The sequence below is a fragment of the Erythrolamprus reginae genome, chromosome 6, assembly GCF_031021105.1.
Source record: "Erythrolamprus reginae isolate rEryReg1 chromosome 6, rEryReg1.hap1, whole genome shotgun sequence".
NCBI classification, from domain to species: Eukaryota; Metazoa; Chordata; class Lepidosauria; order Squamata; family Dipsadidae; genus Erythrolamprus; species Erythrolamprus reginae.
The window spans coordinates 13,287,800-13,301,302 of NC_091955.1; the positions used below are offsets into that span (position 1 = coordinate 13,287,800).

The window sequence follows — 13,503 nt, forward strand, 5'->3', positions numbered from 1 at the left end:
ATTTATTCGTTCGTTCGTTCGTTCGTTCGTTCGTTCATTCATTCATTCATTCATTCATTCGTCCAATACACAATACACATGGAAGAGAATAGACATGAAGTAATATATATATAAAGATAATATGTAAAAATAGAGGAGAAGATATATGAAAGGAAGAAAATATATATGATATATGAGATAAAGGAAAGACAATTGGACAGGGGATGAAAGGCACACTAGTGCACTTATGTACGCCCCTTACGGGACCCTTAAGTTCGTAAGACGAGGTATCACTGTATTGTGTGATAGAGAAAAGAATTTTTCTCTCTCCACCTTTTCTATCCCATGCATGATTTTATACACTTCGATCAAGTCACCCCTTCAACGCCGTCTTTCAAGGCGGAAGAGACCAAGGCGTTGCAACCTGGTTTCATAAAGGAGATGCTCCATTTCCTTGATCGATGTTATGCAGCTGGCTAGATCCCCCCCCCCCCTACAAGGATGTCCCTGTTAATAGAGAGTCCCCTGAACAAAAAAGCAGGAAATTGCCAAGCCACTTGAAAAGGAGCCAAGAATTCCGAAAGCCGGAGATTTAACAAAATTGTGCTTTCATTTTCAGGCTGTTCCATCCTTCTGCTATTTCCTTTTTTTTTTGCAACCTCGGATCCTAACGCGGGAGGACAGGATCATTAAAAAAGAAAATGGCAGGAGGGGGTGGGGGTTCAGGAAGGGCTGGATTAAAGCAGCCCAAACGGAGCCAATTTGGAAGAGGACCGAGATGGAAAGAGGCAAGGCTGAAAAGAGCAGAAAGAGGAGAGGAAACGGAGTTAAAAACAAATCAGTGGGGCTGAATTCATTTGCGCATCTATCCAGAGGGACCGCTGCTGTCAGAGAAAGCAATTTAAGTGGACGTACGAGACACGTTACGGGTCAGAAATATTCCCCGCACGATGCTGCACCAAAGTTAAGAGTTTATTACTATCTTTGAGCAGTACGAAGCAGAGAGGGCTCAGTTTTTGCCTACTTTGCATCTCAAACAAGAACCAGCATTGGGGACTCTTGTTCTGCTGCATTCCTACATACACAAACACACACACACACACACACACACACACACACACGGAGAGGCCCTCAACCAATCTCCCAGTGTGTGTGTGTGTGTGTGTGTGTCCTTGGAGGGATTTTTTTAAAAAGGCCCAAGGGCAGCTGAGACAATGTGACCCTTCCCTTTTTCGTTTCATTGGGAAAAGTTCTATAAAACATTCTGGGAGCTTTTGGCAGCTCTGAAATGTGATACAGATTTTCAATGGCAACAAATGTGATGAAGTTAACAAATGTCACCCATTTATTTATCTGTAGACACGCATATTTCTTTGGGCCTCTGAGCAGTGCTCAGCCATGACTTAACAGACAAGCATCTTAGATCATGTTGTCTCAAATGCTGTGTAATCTACTTTGGATGCCTCGCCCACTTCCTAGAAGATAATAGAAAAGCTACATCAGCCAGGCTGGTGCCTGGAAACCTGAATGTAGGAAGAGCTGAAAAGTTCTCCACCCAGGAATGCCAACCCATGGCTCTGGAGCCGCATGTAACTCTTTCATCCCTCTGATGAGGTTCCCTGTCACTCAAAATAGGCGTCATAATCGCCAGTGTGTGATACCCGCTGGCACATAATTTTGTAAGCTTTTCGAGGCGCGGTAGACCAACCATGGATAACCATGGATAAATCCAAGGCATACAAATCTAAATAATAAATAAATAAATCTAAATAATAAAGTTTCAGAATAAGCTACAGAAGAAACTACATAGAAATGTAGAAGACTGACGGCAGAAAAAGACCTCATGGTCCATCTAGTCTGCCCTTATACTATTTCCTGTATTTTATCTTAGGATGGATCTATGTTTATCCCAGGCATGTTTAAATTCAGTTACTGTGGATTTACCAACCACGTCTGCTGGAAGTTTGTTCCAAGGATCTACTACTCTTTCAGTAAAATAATATTTTCTCACGTTGCTTTTGATCTTTCCCCCAACTAACTTCAGATTGTGTCCCCTTGTTCTTGTGTTCACTTTCCTATTAAAAACACTTCCCTCCTGAACCTTATGTAACCCTTTAACATATTTAAATGTTTCGGTCATGTCCCCCCCTTTTCCTTCTGCCCTCCAGACTATACAGATTGAGTTCATTAAGTCTTTCCTGGTAAGTTTTATGCTTAAGACCTTCCACCATTCTTGTAGCCCGTCTTTGGACCCGTTCAATCTCATTAGTACTAATATCATGTATATAAACAGTGTTAGTTCTTTGTATACTACCAATATGTACTTGACAAAATAAATAAATAAAATAAAATAAAATGTTGCTGTCACATGATTGCGGTGTGCATGTGTGTGTGTGTGTATTCCCATCAGAACTTCAAATCTGGATCGTAAGTATCTTTTGGGGTGATCTGTTGTAGCTTCAAATGGTCACTGAGTGAACAATCATGTCAAGAATTTCCTGTGTACAAGAGAGGCCGGAATTTGGATCCGTGATGGCCCTCTTGGCTTTTCTGCCCCATTGGTAGCGCCATCTCCACCCCCGTCCCTGTCATAAGTGGCGTTCCCCAGGGAAGCGTACTAGGTCCTACTCTCTTCATTCTCTACATCAATGACCTCTGTGACCATATCGAAAGCAACTGTGTTCTTTTTGCCGACGATGTGAAACTTTTCAACACCACTGACAACACACTCACTCTCCAAAAAGACCTGGACTTTGTTTCAGACTGGTCTAACACCTGGCAACTTCAAATATCAACCAACAAATGCTCTACCCTCCACATCGGCAAAAAGAATCCAAACTGCACATACGAACTGAATAAACAATCTCTCACTGCCAACCCACACTCAGTAAAAGACCTTGGAATACTAATATCGAATGACCTAAGTGCTAAAGCCCACTGCAACAATATCGCCAAAAAAGCTTCTAGAGTTGTAAACCTGATCCTACACAGCTTCTGCTCAGGCAATCTCACACTACTCACAAGAGCCTACAAAACTTTAGCCAGACTCATCCTAGACTACTGCTCATCTGTCTGGAACCCATACCACATCTCAGACATCAAGACCCTTGAAAATGTCCAAAGATATTTCACCAGAAGAGCCCTTCACTCCTCCACTCGAAACAGAATATCCTACGAAAATAGACTAACAATCCTGGGCCTAGAAACTACGGCGCTTAAAACACGATTTGAGTATTGCCCACAAGATCATATGCTGCAACGTCCTACCGGTCAATGACTACTTCAGCTTCAACCGTAACAACACAAGAGCACGCAACAGATTCAAACAATACGAACCGCTCCAAACTTGACTGTAAAAAATATGATTTCAACAATCGAGTTATCGAAGCGTGGAACTCATTACCGGACTCCATAGTGTCAACCCCTAACCCCTAACAATTCTCCCTTAGACTATCCACGATTGACCTCTCCAGGTTCCTAAGAGGTCAGTAAGGGGCGTACATAAGTGCACTAGTGTGCCTTCCGTCCCCTGTCCAATTGTCTCTCCTTTTTCTCACTTATCAGATATATTTTCTTTCTTTCATATATCCTCTCCTCTAAGTTCAATTTACCCTTATATACATTACTATATGTCTATTTTTCTTCCTATGTGTTTGTGTATTGGACAAATGAATAAATAAATAAATAAAATAAATCTACCAAAAGCCTACAATCCAGTTAAATGTGAACCAAAGGGTGTGCCAGAAAAGCCCATACCTGCAGGATGAGTAACATTTGGACAATTGAAGGTGGAATCCTCGCGCGGGAACGGGACAAAGAGTCTTCCAGTTTTATATTGAGAGTTATAATATTTCTGAAGTGCAACAGGGCCAGCTGACGGACTGGGGGCTCCTTCCCCTGCAGGAAACAAATAAATGTTTTTAATTACACTGGTCAACACACACAAAAAATCATCAGCGGAGGTAAAATTTGGAGCTCTACATGGCATCGGCCGTATGAGTCCCAGCGAAGGATGAGGTCCCACAGAGTTGGCCTTCTCCAGGTCCCGTCAGAGAATGTCGCTAGGGGAAGTGCCTTCTCTGTGGGGGGGCCGGCCCTCTGGAATCAGCTCCCCCTGGAGATTCGCACTGCGCTCCCCCTCCTTGCCTTCCATAAGAGTCTTAAGACTCACTTTTATTGTCAGGCCTGGGGCCATTAAATTCTTGCCCCCTGGCCGATGAATGGACAGAGAGAAACTGACTGAATGGGAATCACTGGTTTTTTATTGGTTTTTAGTTTTCTATTTTCTATTTAATTAATTGGACCCGAAATGTTATGTATTGTTTTATTATATGTTGTGAGCCGCCCCGAGTCCTCGGAGAGGAATTACAGTGATACCTCGTCTTACAAACCCCTCGTCATACAAACTTTTCGAGATACAAACCTGGGGTTTAAGATTTTTTTGCCTCTTCTTCCAAACTATTTTCACCTTACAAACCCAAGCCGCCGCCACTGGGATGCCCCACCTCTGGACTTCCATGTTTTTGCGATGCTGCAGAGGAATCCCAGCAGTGCAAAAACGGGCGCTTCGCTGGCAACGGAAGTCCGGAGGTGGGGTTTCCCAGCGAGGGGAGCCTCAGCGAAATTTCAGGGTCGCAAAAACACGGAAGTCCTCGAAACCCCACCTCCGGACCTCCGTGTTTTTGTGATGCTGCGATTTCGCTGAGGCTCCCCTCGCTGGGAAATCCCACCTCCGGACTTCCATTGCCAGCAAAGCGCCCGTTTTTGCGCTCCTGGGATTCCCCTGCAGCATCACAAAAGCATGGAAGTCCGGAAGTGGGGGTTTCCATGGAGGGGAGCCTCAGGGGAATCCCAGCAGCGCAAAAACGGGTGCTTTGGCTGGCAAAAGGGGTGAGTTTTGGGCTTGCACGCATTAATCGCTTTTCCATTGATTCCTATGGGAAACATTGTTTTGTCTTACAAACCTTTCACCTTACAAACCTCGTCCCGGAACCAATTAAGTTCGTAAGATGAGGTATCACTGTATTTCTTTAGAAGAATGATGGTGTTCGGGAAAAAAACCCTGTTCTTGTGTTTATTTACTGACCCCTCTCATCCTGGACATAAATTGCTTCAATCCTACCCTCAAAACGATGCACACCAAAACAACTAGACACAAGAACAGTTTTTTCCCGAATGCCATCACTCTGCTAAATAAATAATTCTTTCACCACTGTCAAACTATTCACTAAGCCCGCATTATTATTAATATTAGTCTTCTCATTGTTACTATCACCATCTCCTCCCACTTATGCCTGTAAGTTGTTGCTTGTATCCTTAAGATTTTTATTAATATTGTTTCCCGATTGCTTATTTGACCCCTATGACAATCATTAAGTGTTGTACCTTATGATTCTTGACAAATGTATCTTTTTCTTTTATATGCACTGAGAGCATATACACCAAAGACAAATTCCTTGTGTGTCCAATCACACTTGGCCAATAAAGAATTCTAATCTTCTAATTCTATTTATCCCCTATGAGATGGATCTATTACCCAAAGAAGCAGAGAAGCTCCAAATGGTCAAAACACCAAACAAGCCTTTATTGAATTATACTCATTGTAATATTGTTTTATTATTGTTATGAGCCGCCCCAAGTCTTCGGAGAGGGGTGGCATACAAATCTAATAAATTATTATTATTATTATTAGTAGTAGTAGTAGTATTAGTATTATTATTATGTCAGTACAACACAGCCAACGAGATCACTATGCTGGATTTCGTATTTCATCACCAGTCGGGCGCTAACCAAGCACCTAGGACTGCGTGATGTAGCGGCGAATTATGTTTGCCGATCCCAGTAAAGCAGCCTTTTGCAATTGACAGATGGAGATTTTGTCAATTCCGATGGTTTTCAAATGTCCGCTGAGATCCTTTGGCACTGCACCCAGTGTGCCAAGTACCACTGGGACCACTTTCACGGGCTTATGCCAGAGTCGTTGCAGCTCGATTTTTAGATCTTCGTATTTCACTAATTTCTCTAGCTGCTTCTCCTCAATTCTGCTGTCTCCTGGGATTGCGATGTCGATGATCCATACTTTCTTTTTCTCCACGATCACAATGTCTGGTGTGTTATGCTTCAGAATTCGGTCAGTCTGAAGTCGGAAGTCCCACAGTAGTTTTGCTTGCTCATTTTCGACCACTTTTTCGGGCTTATGATCCCACCAGTTCTTTGCCACTGGTAAATGGTAGTTGTTGTTGTTGTTGTTGTTGAAATTATTATTATTATTATTATTATTATTATTATTATCATTATTATTATTATCATCATCATCATACTGGACCTGCAAAATGCGGCTGTGGGATCCTGTAAAAATATTGGGCTCTTTAACAAAAAAAAAAAAATTCAGACAGCGAGTATGTTTGCACCGAAGGCTTTTTTCTTTTTTGCCTTCTTATTTGAAATACTGTTCAGCCAAGGGAAATAACCTGAATAGTAGAGCAGAGAAGAACAGTTTCATTTTAAATGTGTTTCCTCCATGGTGTTTTGCCAGGCTGCCAAGCGAATGACTTGAAGCTCCTTTCATCAATCACTGGAATTCCATTTACTGGTTTATCCGGATTTCTAAAGCACCACAATTGCATTTTACCTGCACGGGATAGAATATGGCCTGCAGCATGGGCAGGACATCGCTGAAAAAGAAATCCCAGGTCTCAGCCAACGTATCCAGGAGTTTCTGTCCTGTAAGTTAAAAAACAACAACAGGTAAAGTTAAACCGGTGAACCTGTAAAACTTCTAAAGCTATCTATTTTTTTTTTTAATTTTTAAAATATTTCTATATTATTTTTATATTATTTGTATATTTGTATATTATTTTTATATTTTTATACTTTTATATTATTTTTATATATTTATATATTTATACTTTTATATACTACTCAAAAAATAAAGGGAATTTTTTCCGGGCTCGGGTTCTTAAGTAGAAAATGGTTCTCAAGAAGAGGTAAAAATAATCTTGAACACCCAGTTCTTATCTAGAAAAGTTCTTAAGTAGAGACGTTCTTAAGTAAATGTACCACTGTATTTTCAGGGAATACTCTATTGCAGTGATGGTGAACCTGTGGCACATTGGACAGCATGCAAGGCGTTACCCTATGTCAGCTCCAATGTGCATGCGGGTGCTGGCCAGCTGATTTTTGACCTTGGGGATTTTTGACCCCCAGAAGCTTCAGGGAAGCTTCCTTGAAGCCCCAGTGAGTGAAAAACGGCCCAACGGGCAAACCAGAAGTTTGAACAAACGGACTTCCAGTTTGCCTGTTGTGCTGTTTTTCGTACTCTGGGGCTTCAGGAAGCTTCCCTGAAGCCTCTGGAGTCCACATTTAACCACATTTATTTTTTTTCTAAACAAATATAGTGGTTGCATTCCTATGTCCCGTTAGCACCTATCTGGAATCATTTTGAAACACACGGAGAGGGGCGGCATACAAATCCAATTAATAATAATAATAATAATAATAATTAATAATAATACACGCGCCCTTCATAATCACCTTCATAAAATCGGATCTTATCCCTCAGGATCACCATGCCTTTCGTAAGCAGCTGGTTCTGGAAAGAGAACACAAAACAGGGTCAATTTTCACAACATACTGTATTTTAACTATAGGGTTTTTTTTGTTTTAATGACAGGTCACCAGAAAAAAAGAATTGTCCACAGCCTTTAATTAAAAACGTTACATGGTGTGGGATTTCCCATCTTACCATATCATGGCAGGAAAAATGATAAAAATCTTCAAAAGGTCTTAATCCCTTTGAAATGGGGCAGATGGGGTAGAATTATACAGCCTAACAGTGCCTGAAGTTTTCAGAAGAGGCCAGGAAAAGACAGGGAATTAATGTGTCCTTTAAATCTTGGTATTTAACATAGAAACATAGAAGTCTGACGGCAGAAAAAGACCTCATGGTCCATCTAGTCTGCCCTTATACTATTTTCTGTATTCTATCTTAGGATGGATCTATGTTTATCCCAGGCATGTTTAAATTCAGTTACTGTGGATTGACCAACCACGTCTGCTGGAAGTTTGTTCCAAGGATCTACTACTCTTTCAGTAAAATAATATTTTCTCATGTCCCCCCTTTTCCTTCTGACATGATCGAAACATTTAAATACGTGAAAGGGTTAAATAAGGTTCAGGAGGGAAGTGTTTTTAATAGGAAAGTGAACACAAGAACAAGGGGACACAATCTGAAGTTAGTTGGGGGAAAGATCAAAAGCAACATGAGAAAATATTATTTTACTGAAAGAGTAGTAGATCCTTGGAACAAACTTCCAGCAGACATGGTACATAAATCCACAGTAATTGAATTTAAACATGCCTGGGATAAACATATATCCATCCTAAGATAAAATACAAATAATAGTATAAGGGCAGACTAGATGGATCATGAGGTCTTTTTCTGTCGTCAGTCTTCTATGTTTCTATTTTAAAACAGTAAAAGGGAAATCACAACCAAAAAGAAATTTATACGAACCTGTAAATATTCTGTAAAAAAAGATCCCAACTCAGTTTTCAGAAGTTGCCTGTTCAAAAAAAAACCCGTAATAAATGAAAAAGGTCATCATATCTTAGTATACATTTATTGAATTTTATGTCATTCATGGTTGTTACATTACAAATGCACAGATTGTCAGAAAATATGATGAGAGATGTCATTGATCAGAGAATGGTCAATGATCATGGCATGGGTCCAGGTTATCTCACCTCAATCGAGTTGGCCCACCCCACTCACGCCGGTGGAAGGAGCACGCTGAAGACCCCTGGTGTGGTCCCTTTTCTATCATGTCCCATCCTCTGGCACATCACGCCCTCTAAAGTGAGATCCACACCCACACTTTGGGCCTTCCAAAAGGTCCTGAAGGACTTGGTCCTACCAACTAGTCAATTGAGGGACATGTTATTCTGGGAGGGGGTGGATAATAGAGTAAGGTAACCCAACCTCTTCTTTGCGTCTATGTTATTCCTGTTCTCTCCATCCTGTCAATTTTAAATCAATTATGTATGTATGTATGTATGTATGTATGTATGTATGTATGCATGCATGCATGTATGTATGTACAGTGGTACCTCTACTTAAGAACGTCTCTACTTAAGAACTTTTCTAGATAAGAACCGGGTGTTCAAGATTTTTTTGCCTCTTCTTAAGAACAATTTTCTACTTAAGAACCCGAGCCCGGAAAAATTTCCCAGGAAATTTGAGAGCGGCACGAAGGCCCGGCCAGTTTCCTGCTATTCCCCCTTTAATCCCGGCCATCTCAGGCTTTTCTGGGCTGCCAGAGGAGCCGTTTGGTGTTGCTTAAGGAGGCTTTGGCAGTCCAGAGCGAATGAAGCATTTTTTAAAATTGGCACACTTGCCAAAAGACCTCAGCCAGCATTTGAAAACAATAAACATCAACAAAATCATGATCTGTCAGTCTCAAAAGGCCACCTCGCTTGGATCTGCACGCATCACACGAAAATAGATCACACAGTCCTAGACGCTTGGGAAGTGTTTGACTTGTGATAGTGTGATACAAAATCCCGCATATCAATCTTGTTTGCTGTGTATTACTGTTTTTTTGAGATAATAATAATAACAACAATAATAACAATAATAACAACAACAACAACCACTGTTGTTGTTAATAATGTTGTTGTTAATAATAACAACAACCATTGTTTTTACCACTGTTGTTAGCCGCCCCGAGTCTACGGAGAGGGGCGGCATACAAATCCAATAAATAAATGAATGAATGAATGAATGAATGAATAAATTAAATAAATAAATAAATAAAATAAATAAAATAAATAAATAAATAACAACAACAACATTGGCGTAAGCCAGTGAAAATGGTCCCAGTGGTCCGTGGCATGCTGGGCGCGGTGCCAAAAGGTCTCAGGGGACATTTAAAAACTGACAAAATCTCCATCTGTCAATTGCAAAAGGCCACTTTACTGGGATCGGTACACATAATTTGCCGCTACATCACACAGTCCTAGGTGCTTGGGAAGCGCCCGGCTGGTGATGAAATACGAAATCCAGCATAATGATCCCGTTTGCTGTGTTGTATTGTTGAAATAATAATAATAATAAGTTCAGGAAGTCGGGCAGGGGGCTGCTCCCAATGCATACCATTTGATTTTTATCTCCATGGCCAGAAGCAGCTTTTTGAAAACAAAGTGAAGCGTTAAATCAGTGATTCTCAACCCTTGGCAACTGTAAAATGTATTGCCTCTCGTGAATGATGCTGGCTTTCAACCAAGCCTCCTTGGGATTTCATAGCAGACCCATGTTGCTTTCACGGCAATAATACAGAAGCAATGGGCTATCTGACCTCTTTTCGGTCTGAAGTCCTGGAAGTCATCCAAAGTTAGCTTAATATGGTCCACAAGAGAGTTTGTGTATTTGTGACTTGGGAGAAGAGCCAGTGTCAACCCTGAAACTGACCTGGCCATTTTGGGGCTTCAGTACTGCTACAACTCCAGCTGTGGGAAAAGGAGGGGGCAAGTAGAGAGAGCTGGGGGTGCTGTAGCCAAAGCAAAATACAGTGATACCTTGTCTTACAAACTTAATTGGTTCCGGGATGAGGTTCTTAAGGTGAAAAGTTTGTAAGATGGAACAATGTTTCCCATAGGAATCAATGGAAAAGCGATTAATGGGTGCAAGCCCAAAACTCACCCCTTTTGCCAGACGAAGTGCCCGTTTTTGCACTGCTGGGATTCCCCTGAGGCTCCTCTCCATGGGAAACCCCACCTCCAGACCTCTGTGTTTTTGCAATGCTGCGATTTCACTGAGGCTCCCCTCGCTGGGAAACCCCACCTCCGGACTTCCGTTGCCAGCGAAGCGCCCGTTTTTGTGTTGCTGGGATTCCCCTGCAGCATCACAAAAACACGGAAGTCCGGAGGTGGGGTTTCCCATGGAGGGGAGCCTCAGGGGAATCCCAGCAGCGCAAAAACGGGTGCTTCGCTGGCAACGGAAGTCCGGACGTGGGGCATCCCAGCGGTGGCGGTGGGTTTGTAAGGTGAAAATAGTTTGTAAGAAGAGGCAAAAAAATCTTAAACCCCGGGTTTGTATCTTGAAAAGTTTGTATGATGAGGCGTTTGTAAGATGAGGTATCACTGTACTTTCTCTTGGGAACCAAGGACATTCCCACCAGGGGTCCAAAAGGAGGGGACTGGAGGCATCTAGCAAATGGCTGTATCCTGATTGGACCATGTGACTGTTGGGAGAACATGAAAGAATTTTTACTTAGGTGATTTTCATTTTCTTTATGTACACTGAGAGCACATGCACCAAAGACAAATTCCTTGTTTGTCCAATCAAACTTGGCCAATAAAGAATTCTATTATATTCTATTCTATCCTATTCTAATCTATTCTATAATCTATCATAGGGATCCCCGAGCTGGCTGGAGAATTCGGGGAGTTGAAGTCCACAGGCCTTAAAGTCGTCAAGTTTGAAGACCTTCGATCTATTATGACCTAATGCAATTTCATCGGTTGTTCTCCTTTGCTATTTGTCCTGCAGCCAGCCATACATTTCCTTACTTATTTATTTATTTATTTATTTATTCATTTATTCATTCATTCATTCATTCATTCATTAGATTTGTATGCCGCCCCTCTCCATAGACTCGGGGCGGCTTACAGCAATGATAAAAACAAATATATAATAACAAATCTAATAATTAGGATCTAAAATAACAATAATACATTTAAAAAGTCTAAAAAACAAGAAACCCCAATATATAAAAACATACATACAGTCATATCATACACAAAAACTACATAGGCAGGGGGAGATGTTTCAGTTTCCCCACGCTTGACGGCAGAGGTGGGTTTTAAGGAGTTTACGAAAGGCAGGGAGGGTTGGGGCAGTTCTGATCTCTGGAGGGAGCTGATTCCAGAGGGTCGGAGCCGCCACAGAGAAGGCTCTTCCCCTGGGTCCCGCCAAGTGACATTGTTTAGTTGACGGGACCCGGAGGAGACCAACTCTGTGGGACCTAACCGGTTGCTGGGATTTCTTATTTATTTCTTACATCCGAATGGGAAGGAAGACCAAGGAGATCAGGAAACACAGTTAAATTAAGACTTTGGTCTTAGAACGTGGTGTTATCATTTCTTGGCTTTTTAGAATTTGAGCCAGTAACAAATGTGGTCTCAAATCAAGCTCAGGAAATGGGTGGTGTGACCAATTTCCTTGGTTTGAGAACAGGAAGTGCATCTTTCTAGTGGCAGAAATTCTACCCAGTTCACAAAGTTGAAGTTTCTATTTTCTTGCAAATTTGTATACATCAAACATGAGGTTCCAACTAAGGATAATCTTGATTTTATCGTCTTAGCTTCGTAGCTCATAGACCTATAAAGCCCTACATGGCACCGGACCAGATTACTTGTGGGACTGCCTTCTGTTGTATTATTATTATTATTAATTAGATTTGTATGCCGCCCCTCTCCATAGAGTCGGGGCGGCTCACAACAATAACAAAGACAATGTAAGAACAAATCTAATAATTTAAAAAACACTAAAAACCCCATTATTAAAAGCAAGCATACACACAAACATACCACGTATAAACTGTATAGGCCCAGGGGAGATGTCTCAGTTCCCCCATGCTTGACGGCAGAGATGGGTCTTAAGAACTTTACGAAAGGCAAGGAGGATGGGGGCAGTTCTGATCTCCGGGGGGGAGCTGGTTCCAGAGGGTCGGGGCCACCACAGAGAAGGCTCTTCTCCTGGGTCCCGCCAAATGACATTGTGTAGTCAACGGGACCCGGAGAAGGCCAACTCTGTGGAACCTAACCGGTTGCTGGGATTCATGCGGCAGAAGGCGGTCCTGGAGATATTCTGGTCCGATGACATGAAGGGCTTTATAGGTCATAACCAACACTTTGAATTGTGACCGGAAATTGATCGGCAACCAATATGGCTCATGCGCCATAGGTTCAATATTACGGTTCTATAACATTGAGCACATTATATCCTGAAACTGCAACACTACAGGCAGTCCTTGACTCACAAGTTTGTTTAGTGACCACTGGACGTTACAATGGCACTGGAAAAAGTGTCTTATGACCGTTTTTCACACTTAATGACCTTTGCACCTTCTCCACAGTCACATGATTTATATTCGGATGATTGACAACGACTCATATATTATTATTATTATTATTATTATTATTATTATTATTATTATTATTATGTCAGTACAACACAGCAAACGAGATCACTATGCTGGATTTCGTATTTCATCGCCAGTCGGGCACTTCCCAAGCACCTAGGACTGTGTGATGTAGCGGCGAATTATGTTTGCCGATCCCAGTAAAGCGGCCTTTTGCAATTGACAGATGGAGATTTTGTCAATTCTGATGGTTTTCAAATGTCCGCTGAAATCCTTTGGCACTGCACCCAGCGTGCCAAGTGCCACTGGGACCACTTTCACGGGCTTATGCCAGAGTCGTTGCAGCTCGATTTTTAGATCTTCGTATTTCACTAATTTCTCT

At 41.7% G+C, this 13,503-nt stretch overlaps 1 protein-coding gene across 1 annotated transcript in view; it reads right to left on the bottom strand.

Annotated features, from left to right (window-relative positions):
- LOC139169313 (rho GTPase-activating protein 8-like) overlaps positions 1-13,503 on the bottom strand; it is a 104,376-nt gene that overhangs the window by 60,803 nt on the left and 30,070 nt on the right. The window contains exons 3-6 of the mRNA XM_070755288.1: positions 8,495-8,543; positions 7,513-7,570; positions 6,611-6,702; positions 3,736-3,876 (exon numbers count right to left, since the gene is read on the bottom strand). Coding sequence (XP_070611389.1) covers positions 3,736-3,876; positions 6,611-6,702; positions 7,513-7,570; positions 8,495-8,543 — 340 coding nt within the window. The remainder of the gene's footprint in view (positions 1-3,735; positions 3,877-6,610; positions 6,703-7,512; positions 7,571-8,494; positions 8,544-13,503) is intronic.